The 21720-nt window shown below is 34.7% G+C and overlaps 1 protein-coding gene across 2 annotated transcripts in view; it reads right to left on the bottom strand.

The window, feature by feature from the left end:
* Window positions 1–20247, bottom strand: part of Exoc1 (exocyst complex component 1) — a 54500-nt gene extending 34253 nt beyond the window's left edge. For both annotated transcript variants that reach the window (XM_027938104.2, XM_027938112.2), the window contains exons 1-7: window positions 20103–20247; window positions 17093–17226; window positions 10187–10317; window positions 7228–7387; window positions 2422–2609; window positions 480–707; window positions 146–278 (exon numbers count right to left, since the gene is read on the bottom strand). In XM_027938104.2, the coding sequence (XP_027793905.2) occupies window positions 146–278; window positions 480–707; window positions 2422–2609; window positions 7228–7387; window positions 10187–10317; window positions 17093–17216 (964 nt within the window). In that variant the 5' untranslated portion in view covers window positions 17217–17226; window positions 20103–20247. The remainder of the gene's footprint in view (window positions 1–145; window positions 279–479; window positions 708–2421; window positions 2610–7227; window positions 7388–10186; window positions 10318–17092; window positions 17227–20102) is intronic.
* Window positions 20248–21720: the final 1473 nt, after the last annotated feature.

Genomic DNA, 21720 nt, shown 5'->3' with positions numbered 1-21720 from the left:
CTGGGGACGTAAGTGAAACTTGTCTGAATAGCTAATATGTAAGCCTGAACTATTTGCCTATGTAATATCTTGTCAAAATCTTTATATGAAGCTACCACCTTAGACTCAATTTTTAGTCAGATTTTATCATCTCTAGTGAACAAACCTGGTTGAAGAGCTACATTCATACACTGCAGAAGGGCATCAGCAGCATTGGTGCAGGCCTCAATGCCTCTGGAAGAAGCAAGATCCCCTTCCTGAAGAGCCTTTATATGACCTTTGGCCAAGTCCATATGGTTCTGAAATACATGCAAACATACCCCTTACACATAATTTTAGGAAATTTATAGGCAAGATGCTACTCAATCCTATTACTAGGTCTTTGGAATTCTTTTAAATCCTGCTATCATAAGGAAATTAGAAAATGTTTACAGATGGATTTTAGATACTGTCACTAGTCTTTGTTTTTATTTTTATTGGTAATTTATAACAACACCTACCACAAGAAACTCTATCTCTAATAGGAGTTTCACATTATTAGTGTTACTAAGATGAATTAGGTGATTGCTTTCAGAGATCTGATCCATTTGTTCTTTTACACTTTGGAGCATTTCCTCGTAACTGCTCAGTTTCAATTCAATCTGATCCACTTCCTTTAGAGCTTCATCTAACAACTTCATTAGGATGTTCACTTGTTTCTCAGAGGCCATGATGGACTGGATATTGGCCTACAAAGTGAAAGACAAAAGTAAAAGTTTATGTTACTCAAATGTATAAAAGAAATATAATATTGTTAAATCTTTTTGAAAGTAGAATAACAAAAATTGCTATACATCTACCCTAGTTTATCACTTTATGTTTTTTATACAAACAGTCCATGTAGGTATACCTGACATCATGCCTCTATATTCTGTATTTCCAGAGAGTGAACAGGAAGAGTTTGTGTCATCAGTAAAGGCACATCCTCTTTTCTGTAAATTTAATGCCATTATGATATGTCATCTTTAACATTTCTTTCACCAGCTACAGAAATGTTCTATACTTCTTAAGATCTATGTATAGCCCTAAATAAGACCAAAATCACCTAAATAATATCTTAGATGAGAGGGGCGTAATGTCACACCAGTCTTTGAAGGATACGGGGAACTAACTTATAGCTGCAGGATGACTAGTCCTCACAGGATATGGAAGAGTATATGGAAAAAAGCTAGCTTCTCCTATCATTTTTTTTTTCTTTTCTCTTGCAACTATATTCCATCAAGCAAAGCAGTTATAAAACCACTATCCCCTTATCACTGTTTTCTAAATGTTCTGCCTATTGATTCTAAATTCTCTAAAGTAAGGAAGCTGCCAAATTTAAAATTAAGCTGCTAATATGACTTAGAACATATATCCAATAAAAATTAGAAAATATAAATCACTAAACCATAGTAAGGCAAGTAACATGGTATGATGAAAACCTAGACAAGGAAATAAAAGAAAAATCATATAGTCAATGCTATGATTTCATACATTTTATTTTATATACTGTTCACAATAACTCAACTGTAAGTACAGCCCCACAAGTACAACCACAGTCAGTGTGGCTCAGAACACACTGATGTCTTTCAGAGCCAGGGTTTGATTCATCCTAGGACCAATTCCACTTTAATATCTTGAAATCTCTTCTAGGTTTTGCTTCCAGTGAGTTTTGCAAACTAGTGAGCCTGGACTGTTTGGTTATTTCTCTGGATCTGAGTTAGATCCCATGATTTCTATACCTTTCATGTATAAAGAATTCAAACTTTTTAAGTCTTTAAAATAGTTCTTATTCCCTCAGAAATTTCTTACTGGTGTAATTTTTCTTAAAAATAAAACAAAACAAAAAGCCCCCACATGATTTGTTTTACTCTGACATATGTGGTGCTTTGCATTTAGATTACAAACTCAAAAAATGGTGCTTATAAAAGATTCTATTTTAAAACATTTTAGTGGACAAGCCCATGATCAGATTTCCTAGCTATCTTATTTCCTCCACACTTATTCTGTTCCCTTTTGGTAAATGATTCACTTATTTCAGCCGCATTTCTCTTACTTTAATTTGCACTTATTTTTTTCCCCAAACCACAAAAATGCTGTTCTTCACTAGTGAACTATTCTGAGGTGTTTCAGAGGCTGGGGGAAACAACCTCTAAGATGGTTTCTGGTTGTCTACCTTCTTCTTCCCTTTTTTCATATCAAAATTCAGAACCTCAGCTACTGCCTTCATTGGCTTATTAGGAATGGTTCTATCTTTTGAACAAGAACAGTGAAAGACTGACAGCAACTTGTATTGTGCTTATAGAGAAGGACAGCAATAATCACTCTGGAAAAGCTGAAGTGCTAAGGCAGTAAAATATGAACATCACCAGTCTTCTCAATGTACGACACATCACTTATTCATAGATTACAAGAAAGTCTTACCCCATCTAGCACCTGTAGCTCTCGAGACAACTTTTCTGCAAAGGCCTCAGCATTAGAGATTGCATACTCACAGCCTTCCATCATTATTTCAATATCTTGCTCTTCTCTTGCATTTAATTCTTGGTACTCATCTACTGCTTCTTCATCTCCTCCTGTCACACTCTGATTTTCTCCACTTGGAACAGATTCTTAAAGAAGGCAAATATTCAAAATAAAGTAGTAAAAAACTAGGAAGGATTAAATATGGTACTTATAGCTAGCTATGATCAGTTATAAGCACAGGTCACATTTAGTGGCTGAAAAACAGGAAAGAATGATTCAAAATATATGAAAAAAAAACCCTAAAACTTTGCTTTTATATAGGAATACATATGTTAATGAAATAAAGTCCTAAAAAATAACAAATAAAAAGCATGCAGTCTAATACACTGACCTATAAGTGTTAAAATAGCTTTAGTTATAAATTCCCCAAACACAAACTAAAATACAAACAAAACACAAAAACATGAAGAAATGCACCTAATCTTTTTTCCTACCTGAGGTGGATGGTGCTCTAACAAAACAATGATTATGAATTCAGTACACATGAAAACAATTTGTTTTCCTTTTTTCACCAAGTAACATTTTCTTTTGTTTTTGTTCATCTTTGTTATATGTGTATGTGTGTGCGTGTGTGTATTTTTTCTTTCAAACAACTTAACTGAGATGAAACATGCCTCTATAATAATTTATTCTGAATACTGAATATATTAACTAAATTTCTATATTTTTGCTTAAAAATTTCACATGTATTAACAAAATAGCTAAAGATGAGCTATAGAAACTTTCTTGGTGACTCTAATGTAATAGGTAAGAATAGCACAGTGGTTTGAAATTACAAAAAATGTAAAAGATCTTCATGCTTCATAACAAAAGACCAAGAGGTAAAATCTGAAGTGCTTTTTGAATAAATGTTTCAGTCCATTTTTTTTCAAAGAACACACTTAGCATATGGATATTTTATATAAAACTTGAGGTTAGGAGATAAAATGAAGAAATCATTTTTAACCCTATGAGGTTATTTTTACAACTTTAAATAAAATTACTGATTTTCTAGGCTTAATGGAATATGACTTAAATCAAACTCTGTATGTTTTTAGTCTTCATTATTTAACGTGAAAAAAGTGTTTACATTCAGCATGACTTGACATATATTATTGTCCCAAAATAAAACCCAGCTAATTTAAAACAAAAAGGATTTACTCTGAAGAATGGTAACAAATTGCCCAGATTTAGTTACAATCTCAGAAAAAAAAAATAGGACCAAATGTCTTGTACAAGCAATTATAATGACTATAATATTACAGCATATACATATGAGAGGCATCAACAAGTTCCCTATCCTTTCTATGAGGTCATTTTAGTTCACTGTAGAAATGTTAACACTGTCAGGTATGAATGCTTGTTAGCCACTAGAGGGCAGGGATTGCTCAAATCCTTCTGTGCAGTTCCTTACACAAGCACATGTTTCAAGTAAACAAATATTTTAAATTATTATGATAAAGGTTTCAGAAGTATTTTTCTCCCCTGAAACAGTTCTTTGGAGGCCAATAATGAATACCACTATTAATTTTATTACTATATGGATTTTGTAATAAATTCACCCTATTATACAACTTCATAAAATATGCAACTGACAATACATAACAATGGCAAGTAATTAAAACATATGAAATAGAATAAGAAGAAAGGTGTTACGCACCTTCTGTAACTTTAGGCAGTTCTGGAGAATAAAAAGGTATGAAAGAAGCAGAAGAAAGTAAGCAAAGAGTATTAGCTGGGTAGAAAGTATACAAGCTTAAAATTGTAAAATACTACCCAAATTTCATTTGAATTTCTAGTTAAATTAAGGTTCAAAGACAATATTAAAATTAACTACAAAGTGGAAAATTTCCATAAGCAGCTAAATTTCCAAGATTCATTTTTCTTATTCATTTTGGGACAATGATTAAAAATGTATTTATCTTTCTATTTCCTTTTAGTCTTTTAAGAAACAGTACTAACTAGACCTTAAAGGAGAAAACTGGGAAACAGAACATTTCCTGGGGATTATTTTTAGGTCAGTTATGACTCACGCATTTAGTGTAGTTATTTTCACTCAAGGCCCAAGGCTTTACCCAGACACTCCCTCAAAAAGGATTAGTCACAAAACACTGTTAGGAGAGACAAGACTGAGGCAAGTGCAAAAACATGAGATATCAGTTCAAGCTGACATTTAAGGATTCGAGTCAAAGATTATTTCAAAATCTGGCTGCAAGGAAAATACTGAAAAAAGAAAACGCCAAACAAACTTCACTCTACTTCAACCACTAAGAAATTCCCCTTTTTAAAAGAACCTTACTTTGACTTAAACATTTAACTGTTACTGATTAAAACTACCAAGTTACCACCACTAGTATTAACAATTAGAACAGTCTTACTTATTTAGTTTGTCAAAGGAGGTAGTAATAATTTTTTATTTGTCTTCTAACCTTTCCCAAACCATAAAGACACTTTTATAAAATGGGAACTGGGCTGGGGATATAGTCCTTGCCTATCATGAGTGAGGCCCTTGATTTGACCCTCAAAATCACCAAAAAAAATGAATAAAATTTTAAAATAATAAATTAAAATGAGAATTAATGGCTAAGATTTCAAAGTCCATTAAGTCAGGTTTTTAGTCATTAATAAAGCTATTCTCTGAACACTAAACCAAAGCAACCATTATTAATCATAGTGAGATCCTAAAGGATCTTCTCAGTATCTTAAAAACTGACCTCAATTAGAGTTAATGTTTGTAAACACAAAAATGTCTACACTTTTGTTTTATGCCCGAAAGTTTAAATACCTTTTTTTTTTTTTTCCTCTGTAAGTTAGAAATTTGATTCTCAAAAACAGTAATACTCTTCTCATTGCTTTTGGTAGTATTTCTTAATGAGTTAAATCAGCACAATATGTGTTTTTCCACCTGGTTGTCTTAATGAAATATATGGGTTTAAAATATATAGCAGGCAACAAACTTGAAAATAGAAATCAAGCTTGTCAATGAATAATTGACTCAGAACAATGTTTAATCCTGAAATGGGAAAAAATAAATAAATAAAAGCCATTTGAAGTAAATTAATGTCCAATTTAAGGTATAAAAAATTATCATAAATTTCTGGAAGGTCATTTCCTTAATACGTGCAACTGCCAAGACACTGGGGTCTAATACTGGTGAGATAGTAACCTCGGGGAATCCTACTGAAGGCCAGCTCCTCTGGGAAAAGCAGCTATAGGGTCTGACAGATGACACTTGCCTCTGCCAGTTCTAAGCATCTGCCTAAACCAGCAGCAGTTCACTAATTAAATGCTGGGAAAGAATACTACAGTAAAGAAGGGAAAGGTCATCAAACAGAATTAAAAAAAAAAAAAAGAAGTAAAACAAAACCAAAGTGACAGAGACAAATGACTAAATACAGGAAGAGTTTTTTTTTACACTACATAGTAAAATTGTTCAATATTGGTAATTTCAGATGTTTCAACCTTTCTGAAAGAAAAGAAACTTCTACTGTTAAATATTAACTTGCAATTTGGGACAAATCTCATTTTTCCTTCTAATACATAACTTAGGACAAATCTTTTTTTTCCCTCAATAAAGAGGAGCAACAACTCTATTTTCTTGCATAGTAATTATTATTTCAACTGTTTTCTTTGAGATAAAGAATACAATATTTGGGCTGGGGATGTGGCTCAAGTGGTAGCGCGCTCGCCTGGCATGCGTGCGGCCCGGGAACGATCCTCAGCACCACATACAAACAAAGATGTTGTGTCCACCGAAAACTAAAAAAAAAAAATATTAAAATTCTCTCTCTCTCTCTTAAAAATAAAAAAAGAATACAATATGAATTGCATCCACAAGGCCTTTAGAATCATTTTCTTATGTTTATGCCTTTATGAAAGAAAATTTCAAAGTATAAAATCTCACTGTACATTTTCAATTTTAACAGTAGTTTTTGTCCACCCTTCCTGAAGACAGACTGATCAAAAATAACCCAAATTAACTTCATATCTAAGGATTTTATGCTGATAATAGATTAATAGCTAATATTTGTTAAGCATTTACTATATATCTGGCACTGTTCTCCTAATGTTTATGATTTAAGAAATTTTATCCTAGCAGTATCTCTATTTCTATTATAAGAGACACTGAAACAAGAGATTAAGTAACTATAAAGTCATATAGTAGGTAGTAAAGCCAGAATTTGAACCCAGGCAGTATGACTCCACAGTTGAATTCTTAACTACTACACCTATACTCTGTACAAAAATAATGCCACAAGAATATTTATCCTGGAACTGCTTAAAAAAGTAAAAAAATGGAAAACTAAAAATAAATGATTAGTTAAAATATTATGGTATATTCATAGAACACTATTAAAAATGATGGCGTAAATATTTAATAATGTAAAAAATGTTCATGATACATTATTATATGAAAAAATTAGAAAACAATGTAAACTTATTTTTAAAAAATTATTTATATATGCATACATAAAAGACCAGAATAATATCTACCAAAATGTTAACAGTAATTATCTCTGAGGAGTAAGTTTACAAGTGATTTTTATTATTTTAATTTAATGTATCAATATCCTACAATGAGTAAGCACCATTTCTTCAATAAGAAGTTATTCTAAAATTCCTTTAAAAGGTAATTCAGTATTTTAATTGCTTTGAGTAATATAAAATTATATAGTCAATTAAAGATACACTTGAATTTATACATACATTCTTATTTAACTTTACCTTCCAAAAGCTGTGAGCTAACATTGACAAAATCGATTTTCTTCCGGAGATATCGCTGATTCAATTTCCAAATGCATGAGATAAATGCATTCTTTTCAGCAGTGCTGCTGGCAACCCATTTATATACTTTTTCAAAATGTAAATCAAATTCAGGATTTTCCTGAAATGAAAATATACAAAAAAGTAGTTTTTGATCAGATTCCTTTTCATTATTAATGTAAAATCTTTATTTTAAAAAAGAACTAAAGCTGTTCTTGGGGTGGAGAGACAACTCAGTGGCAGAACACTTGCTTAGTATGGGCAGAGCTCTGGATTCAATGCCTGGTACTTTAAAAACAAAACAGAACAACAACAAATTAGCTAAGTAATTTGAAGATAAGGCTTCCAAGAATTCAATTTATAGTAAAAACTTTATCACCCAAAAATGGCTAGATAAAAAACAAAACACACTGTTGGGGTCATTTTCTTTCTATGCCCTGCAGGTCTGTGAGTGGAAGTACAGGTTGTATACTTCAAGGCTTTGTGTTTCAGCTTCCTTGTCAATAAAATAACAATGGTCTCTAGTTTTGATGTGGATCTAATTTTTCTTTAAGAATTGCCATGAAATTTTAGAGTTACATCTTTGATAATGTATTATTATTCATAAGTGTAATTTAACACTAACTCCCTATTAAGGAATACATTTTCTAATTATAACACATGAGGAAGAAATACAATCTACACCCTGGTGTGCTTTTCAAGAACAAATGAGACGAACACAGAATGATCACTGGTGTCTCAAAACCCAAAAATGCTGGCAAGATTTAAGGTTTTTCAAGTGACAAAAACCCTCAACTAATCTGAGAAAACTGCATCATGCTTTCTACATGTCTATTAAGCCACATTTGAGCAATAATTTAATGTCAGGCTAATACTTCTTCCTTAATTGTAGAAGTACTTAACCATTAGATAATAACCAAAAATGTATGAGTTTACACTTTTCTTCACTTCCAAGGAATTAAATAAGTTCAAATGCTCTACAGGGTACATTGCATTTATTTAAAGCATAATGTAAGGGGAACTAAATGTGAATACAACACCTAAAAAGCAAGGAAACTTATATGAGAATTATTTTGAAGAGTTGGGTTATTTTAGGGATCAGGACATGACCTTTGGTACAACAATTTTAACAGTAATGTAGAACTTCTAATTAGCTCAACTTACAGCTTAAAAGAATTGAAGCATCAAAAAAATTAAAACCTTCCTTTATAGCTAATTACGTTATTACTTAAAAAAATTCTAAGTATTGGCAGCTAACATGAACTTGATGGGAAATGATCTCTTCCCTGGGAATACTTCCCATAATGCCATAAAAGAAGCTGAGTGCTCCAGTGGCAACATTCACACAAATCAATGTGTGATACTAAATGGCTAATGTTAGGCTATGTATAAAAATTTTATGTTTTCTATCCATATATAGTGTACATACACCAAGGTGTCTACATAAAATGAAAAAACATCCATTAAGCAGTCAGAAAAGAGGCATCAGCTTTAAGAAAGCATTCAAATAGGCACTCAGCAATGTTAGTGATTTATGCAAGTCAACAAGGTCATGAAGTGAAAAACTAGTGAAGAGAAAAAAGCTTTTTAATCAAGATGCATTTCTAATAAGCCCTTAAAATATTCTCTCTTAAACAGAAACCTACTCAAAAATCTCTTGATTCCTCCACATATTAACAAATTATTTACTGAAGTTGGTTAAAAATTTCATTTCTTGTTTTCTTTCTAAACATACAAAATTCTCTTTCTGTTAGAGCTTGTAAAACTGTTTCCACATTTCACATTTTTCGAAAAACTGGGTACTCTTCAGGGATAAATAAGATTACTTAAAATACTTAAAAGGCATTATCTGTATTGGAAGCAGTCTGAATCTCACGGATAGGCAGGGCTCTCCTAAAATTGTTTTGCTTCCTTTTTCTTTTTTTTCATCTAACTCAACAACCTGTTGTTTCATTTAGCTCTTTGATCTTCAGAGATTTATGTCAAGGTAAGAGTAAAACCAGAATTTTATTTTACCAGAGTGCTTTTCAAAGGTCATTTTTAACTTCTTTTTGCCTTTTTAATAAATGTATGAGATATACAGAGTTAAATCAAAGAGTGCCTGAAGTTGCATTAGTATAAGCCTTGCTATTAATGCCATCGAGAGCACAAGTGGATGTGATCCAAAGTATTCTCTAGTGCTTTGGAGGTGTTTCTGATCTGCAGAAGAAGAGAAAGAGGAGGAGAAGGTGGAAGAGGAACAGGAGGAGGCCACACTTAATTGAATCAGAGGAGCTCTATAGTTTCTACTGTTTGTGCAAGGCTGTGAAAAGCCTTGAATTTCCAGGGACTACAAGAGGTTGTTTAATGTGACTATCACATTAAGTCACCAGATTTATATTCTTTTAAATCTTAATGTTTAAGTTCCTTACGATACACATAATCACTTCTTTTATTTGAACAAGAAACATCAAAGTCATGCCCTCCAACTTGGCTACTTGGCTGGTGATTCTACATGAACTCATGAGGACACACTTTGGTTATATCAGACTTGATTTGGAACTAGGTTTTTAAAAACAATGAAGATTAAAAAAAAAAAAAGAACTCATATGACATACTGCTTTAAAACACATTCTAATTTACAGATTTTATACTTATCTAAAATAGAAATATATGGAGTCAAGGTTATTTTGCTCTAGTTTATGTATCTTATGCACAAACAAAATTTTCCTTCCAAAAAAGCAACAATAATAAAACAAACATACATGTTTCATTCCAAGTAGCCTCAGAGTGGGGGGGTAAGGAGGCAAAAGGCTGAACAATACATCTTAGACTATTTCTCAGGTGGTCACAAATCAGCAAGTTTAGATCATCTTTGTAGACATAATATTATAAAATTAAAGACACTTCTGAACACAGGTCAAAGAACAGAAAAACATACTTTGATAGCATCTTTGGCATCTACCACAGCAAGGTCTCGAAGAGCCCAAGCAATCTGCCTTTTGTAGCAATCTCCCTTATCAGATTTCTTGACTTTGACCACTTTTACCTGCACAGGGCGTTCAGTTGTCACTGTTGAGCAAAATACATACTTTTGTTAGAAATATCCTTCACTTTCTCAATCTTCATCATTCATTCACTATTGTAAACATAGTTTTCAGGTGCCTGGTACATAATATTAAAACACGTGCAATGTTTTAAAAGTAGAGACTGAGGAATGTAGAATCCTAAAGAAAGCATTTAAATCAGACCAGAGGGTCAGAGGCAGATGCCTTGAGAAAGAAAGTTTTAGATCAGTTTGATGCCTTTTTTTTTTTTTTTTTGGCAGTGCTGGGGATTGAACCCAGGGCCTTGTGCATGCGCAAGGCAAGCACTCTACCATTTGAGCTATATCCCCAGCCCAGATCAGTTTTAAAATCTAAAGAATGACTGATATATGTAAATCCCAAGAGGCTTGGAAGAGAATAATTGCTTCAAAGTGGCACAATAAATTGTTCAATATAGGTAGTATGTGTAATAAGGTGGAGAGAAATGATGTTACTACAAGAGATGGGAGTTCAGATCATAAAAGGTCTTTATATGAAGTTGTGGGGTGCTGTTTAAGAACTGTGGCTAGGGAAATAACATTACACTGGCAACAGAATGGGGAGTGATTGGAATGAATGTCAATACATATAAAAAGTAAGTGGTTTCCTCCAAAACTCCCCCAATTTCCCTAAAAAATGGAACATATCAAAACTGACTCAAGAATAGAAAATATGGAAAATGTGTAATCATTAAAGCAATTGCTTTGCTAAGTATAAATCTTCCCTCATCCTCTGCCCCCACCAAAACTAGTACAACAATTTTACTGGTGTCTTTTGCCACGTTTTAAAGGAATGAACAATTCCAAATACACACAACTAATAAGTGTGAGAAAACAAGGAAATGCTTCCCAATTTATTTTATAACTTTAGTTACAAAGTCAGAAAAGACAGTGAAGAAGAAAATTATGACCATGTAACAAATCAGCATGAATGCAAAATCTTAAATACTGTATTAAAAAAGTATATTTACAAAATATACTTCATTTCATCAAATCTAAGATGTACCCTTTTCACATTTAAAATGTGTAAAATCAGGGCAAATATTAACAGTAAATGCAATATCATTCTCTTTTTTCCCCTTCCTCTCTCTCTCTCCCTCCCTCCCTCTCTCTTTCTTTCATCCTCTCTCCCTCCCTTCCTTCAGCTCTAAATCAAACCTAAGCCTGGCAAACATTCTACCAGTGAGTTATACCCCTAGCCCCTATTTACTAGTATATAAAATAATAATATATGCAAATGGTACATTATGACTGAGTTTGGTTATTCTGAGAAACCAATTTGTCATTTAAAAATCCAAATTTAATTATTCACCACATTAATAAATTTAGGGAGAAAATTATCTGATAACTTCAACAATGTGAAAATGCAACTGATAAAATTTAATCCCCATTTATGATTTATAAAAAAATAAAGGAGTAGGAAAAAAGCGTAAGAAGCCAGGAATAGATGAGAATGTCCTTAATATCGTAAGGGATACCTATAAAAACTTATTGCAACATCATACTGAATATGAAATCATTCCCTTGAGATCAAGACTGTATTGACAGTCCTAACTAGCAGAATAAAGTAACAAAAATAATGGGGACTAGGAAGGAAGGAAAATATGCTATTTTCAGAGTCTATAAATTATTACAATTAATAATAATAATGTTCAGCAAGATTGATAGATATCATATTTTAAAAAACAACTCATTTTGGAATTCTAATATGTGATTTTTAAAAATGTACTAATTCTGGACTGGGGATGTGGCTCAAATAGTAAGGCGCTCGCCTGGCATGCACAGGGCGCTGGGTTCGATCCTCAGCACCACATAAAATAAAGATGTTGTGTCCACCGAAAACTGAAAAATAAATATTAAAAAATTCTCTCTCTCTCTCTCTTTAAATAAATTAATAAATAAAAATAATAATGTACTAATTCTAATAAGGACTATTACTCATAGTAATATCAAAAAAATCTAAGCCTACATAATTACATAATGCAAAGCCTTTAGAGAGAACTATGAAATTTAGGAAAAGGCATTATAAAAGACCTAGATAAGTGGAGAACTGCTCCAAGTCTAGGGATGTGAATACTTAGTATCATAAGGAATGTAGGTTCTCTTCAAATTGAACCAAAACAATTCCAATCAAAATCCCAATGAAATCTGGAACTTCTAAAAGGTAGGTAAAAGAGTAAGAAGAAAAAAATCAATATAAAACAAAAGCAAAACATAATAAAGAACTCAGAAACAGACACAAACACACATATACCAGAATTGCAGATACAGGTAAACCAAAGACAAAAATGTGAAAGGCAAAATTATACAACTTGTATAATAAAGAAAATTTTTAATCGACAGACCCTTAGCCATGCTAGCGAAGAGAAGAAGAGAGAGAACTCAAATTACTAGCATACGGGATGAAAAAGGCAATATCACAACAGACACTTCAGAAATACAGAAGATAATCAAAAACTATTTTGAATCCTTATACTCCAATAAATTAGAAGATAGTGAAGGCATCGATAAATTTCTTAAGTCATATGATCTGCCCAGATTGAGTCAGGAGGATATAGACAACCTAAACAGACCAATATCAATTGAGGAAATAGAAGAAACCATAAAAAGACTACCAACTAAGAAAAGCCCAGGACCGGATGGGTATACAGCAGAGTTTTACAAAACCTTTAAAGAGGAACTAATACCAATACTTTTCAAGCTACTTCGGGAAATAGAAAAAGAGGGAGAACTTCCAAATTCATTCTACGAGGCCAACATCACCCTGATACCTAAACCAGACAAAGACACTTCAAAGAAAGAAAACTACAGACCAATATCTCTAATGAACCTAGATGCAAAAATCCTCAATAAAATTCTGGCCACTCGGATACAAAAACATATCAAAAAAATTGTGCACCATGATCAAGTAGGATTCATCCCTGGGATGCAAGGCTGGTTCAATATACGGAAATCAATAAATGTTATTCACCACATCAATAGACTTAAAAATAAGAACCATATGATCATCTCGATAGATGCGGAAAAAGCATTCGACAAAGTACAGCATCCCTTTATGTTCAAAACTCTAGAAAAACTAGGGATAACAGGAACATACCTCAATATTGTAAAATCAATCTATGCTAAGCCTCAGGCTAGCATCATTCTGAATGGAGAAAAATTGAAGGCATTCCCTCTAAAATCTGGAACAAGACAGGGATGCCCTCTCTCACCACTTCTGTTCAACATAGTTCTCGAAACACTGGCCAGAGCAATTAGACAGACGAAAGAAATTAAAGGCATCAAAATAGGAAAAGAAGAACTTAAATTATCACTATTTGCAGATGACATGATTCTATACCTAGCAGACCCAAAAGGGTCTACAAAGAAACTATTAGAGCTAATAAATGAATTCAGCAAAGTGGCAGGATATAAAATCAACACGCATAAATCAAAGGCATTCCTGTATATCAGCGACAAATCCTCTGAAATGGAAATGAGGACAACCACTCCATTCACAATATCTTCAAAAAAAATAAAATACTTGGGAATCAACCTAACAAAAGAGGTGAAAGACTTATACAATGAAAACTACAAAACCCTAAAGAGAGAAATAGAAGAAGATCTTAGAAGATGGAAAAATATACCCTGTTCATGGATAGGCAGAACTAACATCATCAAAATGGCGATATTACCAAAAGTTCTCTATAGGTTTAATGCAATGCCAATCAAAATCCCATCGGCATTTCTTGTAGAAATAGAGAAAGCAATCATGAAATTCATATGGAAAAATAAACGACCCAGAATAGCAAAAACAATGCTAAGCAGGAAGTGTGAATCAGGCGGTATAGCGATACCAGAATTCAAACTATACTACAGAGCAATAGTAACAAAAACAGCATGGTACTGGTACCAAAACAGGCGGGTGGACCAATGGTACAGAATAGAGGACACAGAAACCAATCCACAAAACTACAACTACCTTATATTTGATAAAGGGGCTAAAAGCATGCAAGGGAGGAAGGATAGCATCTTCAACAAATGGTGCTGGGAAAACTGGAAATCCATATGCAACAAAATGAAACTGAATCCCTTTCTCTCGCCATGCACAAAAGTTAATTCAAAATGGATCAAGGAGCTTGATATCAAATCAGAGACACGCCGTCTGATAGAAGAAAAAGTTGGCTACGATCTACATACTGTGGGGTCGGGCTCCAAATTCCTCAATAGGACACCCATAGCACAAAAGTTAATAACTAGAATCAACAAATGGGACTTACTCAAACTAAAAAGTTTTTTCTCAGCAAAAGAAACAATAAGAGAGGTAAATAGAGAGCCTACATCCTGGGAACAAATCTTTACTCCTCACACTTCAGATAGAGCCCTAATATCCAGAGTAAACAAAGAACTCCAAAAATTAGACAATAAGAGAACAAACAACCCAATCAACAAATGGGCCAAGGACCTGAACAGACACTTCTCAGAGGAGGACATACAATCAATCAACAAGTACATGAAAAAATGCTCACCATCTCTAGCAGTCAGAGAAATGCAAATCAAAACCACCCTAAGATACCATCTCACTCCAGTTAGATTGGCAGCCATTATGAAGTCAAACAACAACTAGTGCTGGCGAGGATGTGGGGAAAAGGGTACACTTGTACATTGCTGGTGGGACTGCAAATTGGTGCAGCCAATTTGGAAAGCAGTATGGAGATTTCTTGGAAAGCTGGGAATGGAGCCACCATTTGACCCAGCTATTCCCCTTCTCGGTCTATTCCCTAAAGACCTAAAAAGAGCATGTTACAGGGACACTGCTACATCGATGTTCATAGCAGCACAATTCACAATAGCAAGACTGTGGAACCAACCTAGATGCCCTTCAATAGATGAATGGATAAAAAAAATGTGGCATTTATACACAATGGAGTGTGTATACTCTGCATTAAAAAATGACAAAATCATAGAATTTACAGGGAAATGGATGGCATTAGAGCAGATTATGCTAAGTGAAGCTAGCCAATCCCTAAAAAACAAATGCCAAATGTCTTCTTTGATATAAGGAGAGTAACTAAGAACAGAGTAGGGTTGAAGAGCATGAGAAGAAGATTAACATTAAACAGGGATGAGAGGTGGGAGGGAAAGGGAGAGAGAAGGGAAATTGCATGGAAATGGAAGGAGATGCTCAGAGTTATACAAAAGTACATACAAGAGGAAGTGAGGGGAAAGGGAAAAATAATACAAGGGGGACAAATGAATGTCAGTAGAGGGGGCAGAGAGAGAAGAGGGGAGGGGAGGGGAGGGGAGGGGGGATAGTAGAGGATAGGAAAGGCAGCAGAACACAACAGACACTAGTATGGCAATATGTAAATCAATGGATGTGTAACTGATGTGATTCTGCAATCTGTATATGGGGTAAAAATGGGAGCTCATAACCCACTTGAATCAAAGTGTGAAATATGATATATCAAGAACTATGTAATGTTTTGAACAGCCAACAATAAAAAATTTAAATAAAGAAAAAAAAATAAAGAAAATTTTTATGAGTACATAAAAGATATCTGGGAAGAATATTTTAAATAAGATACCAAAAAGGAAAGCCATAAAGGATCAGATTGATTTACTTTAATTACTTAGAATTATAAATTTCATTAAAAGCCATCATAAAAAGTGAAAGCCATATGCTCGGTTGAATATAACTGACAAAGGATTAATATTCAGACAATATAAAGAATTTGTACATATCACTAAAAGGACAATCAACACAACAGAAAAATAAATTAAGGCTTATATAGGTAAATTTCATAGACAAGGAAACAAAATGATTAACAAATTAATAAAAAGATGCTCAATCTGATATTCATTAGGGGAACTCCATTTAAAAATCCTAATGAGACACTATTTTATTCCCATTGGATTGACAATAATTATCAGTCTGATAGAATCAACTGTTGATTAGGATGTAGAAAACACATACCCACTGCTGATGGGTGTGAAAATTAAATCTACTTTTGAAAATACTTTGGTATTAGAGCAGAATTGGTTACTCATATACCTATGACTCAGCAAAGCCTCATGTTAAGAATCTACCTTAAATTTTTCTTTTTTGCTTGTATATACTAGGAGATAAAAACAAACACATTCATCCAAGTGCTGTCTGAGTTGCAAAACCTAGAAACAAACTCAATCTTCATCACTGTTAGAATGGATAGGTGAACTGTGGGACACTTACATAGTACAATAATCCAGAGCAATAAACATGAAGTAATTATGACTATATGAAAGAACAAAAGAAAAACTCATGAAAAATGGACTCAAGTTGAGTGGGGGAAAAAAAAAAACCACAAAGTATATATGCACTATAATTCGATTTATATAAAGTTCAAAGAGATGAAAAGCTATAGTGTCTAAAATTTAAAATATATATGGTAACATGATAAGGAAAAAGTAAACAAAATTCAAGATACCAGTTACCTCTTAATGGAGAGGGGAAGGGAATGGGGTCAAGGAGGGGCATGCATGATGCTTCAAAAGTAATGTTATAGGTTTTTATACTGAGTAGAAAGGACCCAAGTGTTCTATGAATAAGCCGTCTTTATGCCTTACGTATATATTATAAAAATTTTTTAAATATTTGCTCAATATTTAACAAAAAATTAATTTATTGGTCCTCCAATTTTTTTCCAATTATAAAGACAATGAGAATATTTTTTTAAAAAAAGAAAATATCCCCTAAGAAATAAAAGAATGCCAAAGAAATACTTTTTCTTATGAAATACCCACCTGTGGCACACAGAAAACAGTTCTTTTTCTTTTTTCCTGCTTTGCAGACATTCACAATACTCAGCAGGCGTTCATCATTTGGTGTAAAAATATCTCTTTGTAATGCGTGTTTGATTGCTGTCATCTTTTCTCAGCTGAAAATTCAGAGTGTAGATATTTAGCTCATTATCAAAATCATTCCACCTTATTATTCCATTTATGATTTAAAAATGATCTAATTTTGGTTAATAACTATAGAAAAATGATATATTAATGCATCAGCATCATAAAAACATAAAGCTGTAAGTGTGAAAATGAAATTAGAGAATCAGTGTTACCAAACTCTAACATCTTTAGAAATGCTCACCAAGTATTATATCTCTCCTTTCACCCCTCTCATAGAGATTTATTTAAAAAAATCATGCTCAATCTTTACATATAGTCTCCCATACAAAGAATACTTAAAACTCAACAATAAAGAGACAAATAACTAATTAAAAACTGAATAAACATGTCTTCAAATTAGGTACAAAATAGCCAATAAGTACCTGAAAAAATGTTCAACATCATTCACCACTAGGGAAACACAATTCAAAACCACAATGAAAAACCTAATACTCTACATCCACTAGTCTAGCTAAAGTCAAAACAACAGACAATAAAGATCTGGAGAAAATAAAATTCTCAGGCATTGCTGGTGGGATTGTTAAATGGTGTGTCTCCTTTGGAAAATGGTTTGGCAGTTCCTCAACAAGTTAAACATGGTTTACAATGTGATTCAAAATTCCACTCCCAAGAGAAATGAAAAAAAAAAAAAAAAACATTTACAGGGCTGGGGTTGTGGCTCAGTGGCAGAGCACTTGCTTTGCATGTGAGACACTGGGTTCAATCCTCAGCACCACAAAAAAAAATAAACAAAATAAAGATATTGTGTCCAGGTATAACTAAAAAAAAAATTTTTAAGTATTTCCATAGAAAACTTGTACATTAGTGTTCACAGCAGCATGATAGTCTTCCTCCAGTATCTGTGGAACATTGATTCCAGGACCCTTTGAAAATACTCAGATATACAGTTCCTCAAGTCCTTTGCATGAAATAGCATAGTATCTGCATAAACTACAAAATTTAAATAATCTCTAGATTACTTGTAATACCTAATACAATGTAAATGCTATGCACTTGTAATACTATATTGTTTTGGAAATAATGTCAAGTATGTACATGTTCAGTATATTTTATAAATGTTTAACAAATTAACTAATATGATAGCACTAAGTAACAACAACTGAGGCTCCCTCAAGACTCCCACATTCCAACTTCCACATCTGTAAGCAAATACCCAGGTTCAAAATCTATCATATTTTATTTCCTTCTCCATTATCAAAATCATTATCAAAATTATATAGTACTCCATTGTCAACATGGCATTTGCAGTGAGATCACATTTTGTGATTTCCTACATTTACATATAATTTATTTCTGTCTTTTTGTTTCCACTTCCAATATTACCAAGGTTCATACGAACTTTATAGAGTGCACCTGGTTATCTCTTTGCAAACTGTTATAATCCTAAAAAACAAACAAATAATCTTAAAACATACTTTTCATCAAATCATACCCTCGCTCAACATTCTTTTAATGCTCCGAAATACAAAACTTCCACTTAAAGTACTCTGTTCATTTTGCTTAGGCACATTTCCATGCAGGAAATATCTCTTCCCTATCCAAACTCTAATTACATTTCATGGTTTATATGAAGTTAATTCAATAAAGACTTTAATCCAAATTGACCTCATCTCTAAATTTCTACAGCACTTATTGCATTTACTGAATAATCAAGCACTTGCTGTCTACTTGGCTCATGTGAGCATAAGCTCCCGCATCTTGGGAGCCCTATTAACAGAGTAAGAGAGGGTAGAGAAGGACAGGAGGGAGGGCAGGGAGGCTGTATCATTTTTGTGTTCTTGATAAGTACTTAACAGATATTTCTTAAGGAAATCTGAGCTGAACAGTAAAAAATGGTCAAATCAGTGACTAATCAATGACTAATAATGGCCAGTGTTTACCACACAGTCTCTCCTTAGTCTAAAGCAATGATTGGGTGCATGGTAACTGGTAAAAAGAGAAGACTGGGCATACCTCATAAAAGAGGCAGTCATAGTGAAAAGCTGTATGTGACCATTCGTTCATTTAGCAAATACTGATGTCTACTAAGTACCAGGTGCTAGTACCAGGTGCTAGTCTATTACAGTGGTGAACATGACAAACATGTTCCCGAAGACACCAAGACCTCTACTTACATGGAATTTACATCCTATAGGTCCAGTAATGATCTCTCCGGTTTTTACAGTACCTTTCTGTATGTCAGTAAACAAATCACTAGCGATCATATAAATCTATTTTACAGGTCTAAAACCCCAAGTTTGACCATGTGTCAGAGACAGCAAGCCACTGTTGGTTCTGTATTGGTTCTTGCTTCCTTAAACTCAGCTGGGCCATTACACTGCATGACAAATAGTTGGTCAGAGTGAGACCATGTGGGTTGAGCCTCGAATGCTGTTGAGACAATTTAGGGCAGGGAGCACCATCATCTAGAAGACAAAACTGCATAGAGACAGGGAAACACGCTTAAGAGATTTCGAAGAACATGTTCCTTAGGACAAAGGAGAAGGCAGTGTCACGCCCTTCTCTCCTAGTCCACGCCAAAGAGCGTAAGTACGGTAAGGACTGTTTGTCAAATATGAAATTTGGATCCGATGGGCGGAACCGTAGAGGAACTTAAGAGGACTGCCCTCCCAGCTCCGCATTCGCCCAGCAAGGGGTGGAGGATGCTCCCACTGGGCTTTTCTCCTTATACATCAGGCGGGGTTGGGAAGAGGCCTGGCCAGAGTTCAGTGCCCGATGCCCGGCGCGGAGCCAGTAGTGGCAGTGACAAACCGGCTCAAACCCTGGAGCCCGCCCGTCCACTCCTCGGTCCGCCGCCGCCGCCGCCGCCGCCGGGACCTCGGAGCAGCCGCGGCCGAAAGCTTACCGCAAGGCCGGACCGAGCCCGGCTATGCCGAGGCGGGTCCTCCAACACAGAGACCGGATGGGGCTGTGGCGGCCACCACCACTAGGACGTGCCCCTCAATTAAACCGCCAACGGGAAGCTGCAGTTTCCCCACAACTTCCCATATCCGGACACGTGACAAATTCCGCGCCGGAAGTTGATTCTGTAGAAAAGGAAGGAGAGGCGGTGCGAAAAAGGGAGAGGCCAATAGATGTGGAGGGGGCGGAGCGCCAACCGAAGGGCGCGGCTAGGCGGGGATGACTCTCGCTGGAGGGGCGTGTCTTGTAAAGGCAGGGGCGGGACGTCAAATGCGCGAGGCCTAAGTGAGACTGGGGGTTTGATATTATGGGATATTTCCCTTCTCTATAAATGTTTATTCTGATATTTGCGGCAACTTAAGAGAGCTGATTAAATCTTTTGTTTTGTTGTTAGCGTATGTAAAGCACTTTTAATTCTAACTCTTACTACAGTGTGCTCTGCTGTCCAGGTGCTTGAGCATCATCTGAGGGCTCTTTAGAAAATGCAGCCTTGGGCTCACTTCACATCTACCGAATCAGAACCAGCTATATCTTAACAAGATGATGCTTTTGTATATTTAAGTTTGAGAGGCAAAGATAATAACAGTGCTACTGGTTATGAGGCAGGTGGTTCATTAATTCTACATTCCTGTCACTTCATTTATGACACTTATGCCAGGCACTTTTATTTCTGGTTAGGGAGGTGATTCTCGCGCCTGAATCCCACTCTGAAGGAGTTCACAGTGTGTTAGTGCTTAACAAGGGGAATGCAAAAGAGGGAGTAACTCACTCTATCAGTGATGGATTCACTGAGAAAGTGACAGACGAGCTGTGCAAAGTATCTTTCACTGATAATCTCAAGATAGAATTTGGTGGGAAAATTAGCAGACATAGTAGGGAACTGTTTGTTACTGAGATTAATATGCTGTAGTCAAGGCTGCTTAAAATGCCTTTCATTTTCGTTGAATGACTTCCCTTTTAAGAGCAGGGTCTAGACCTATCTTTACAAATACCTGTTATATCTTTCCTACTCAGTCCCGGAATGCATACTTTGCATACTTTATATGACAATTGTATGCTACTTTCTTCCTTAAAATTGGGAAATGAATTGTATTTCAGAAATCTAAACCTCCCTGAACTCCAGATTTGTCTACCCACACCCCTATCCTGGCTTTTCCATTCAGATGACTCAGAGGCATCTCAACTCAATAACTTAATTCTCATTTCTCCCCTCCCCTCCTTGATTCTCCCTGAAGTGAGGCTTCTGAGGATTTGACTCCAAAGAGCAAAAGTGAGGGAAGGGAGAGGGAAATGAAACAGAAGAAGGAGAGGCAGTCTGAGGCGGAGTTATTGAGTTGATGATCATCATTATGTTTGACTGTTTTCCCAATCCCTTAGGACCTTCTAAGAAGCTTGATAAAATGAGTCCCAGAACTGTCCACTGAAGGAAACAATGGAGGAAACATTTATCTGTCAACTCCCGTCCCTCTTCGATCAAAGGTTAATACTCCTGAGCATTAACTCTTCTACACTTCAAAATTATGCAATTATGAATGCCACTCTCATATCAAGGATGTGCTGAG

Source organism: Marmota flaviventris, chromosome 7, assembly GCF_047511675.1.
Source record: "Marmota flaviventris isolate mMarFla1 chromosome 7, mMarFla1.hap1, whole genome shotgun sequence".
In the NCBI taxonomy this organism is placed as follows: domain Eukaryota; kingdom Metazoa; phylum Chordata; class Mammalia; order Rodentia; family Sciuridae; genus Marmota; species Marmota flaviventris.
Note: the sequence above shows the minus strand (reverse complement) of the source record. Positions and strands in the feature narration are given on the sequence as shown.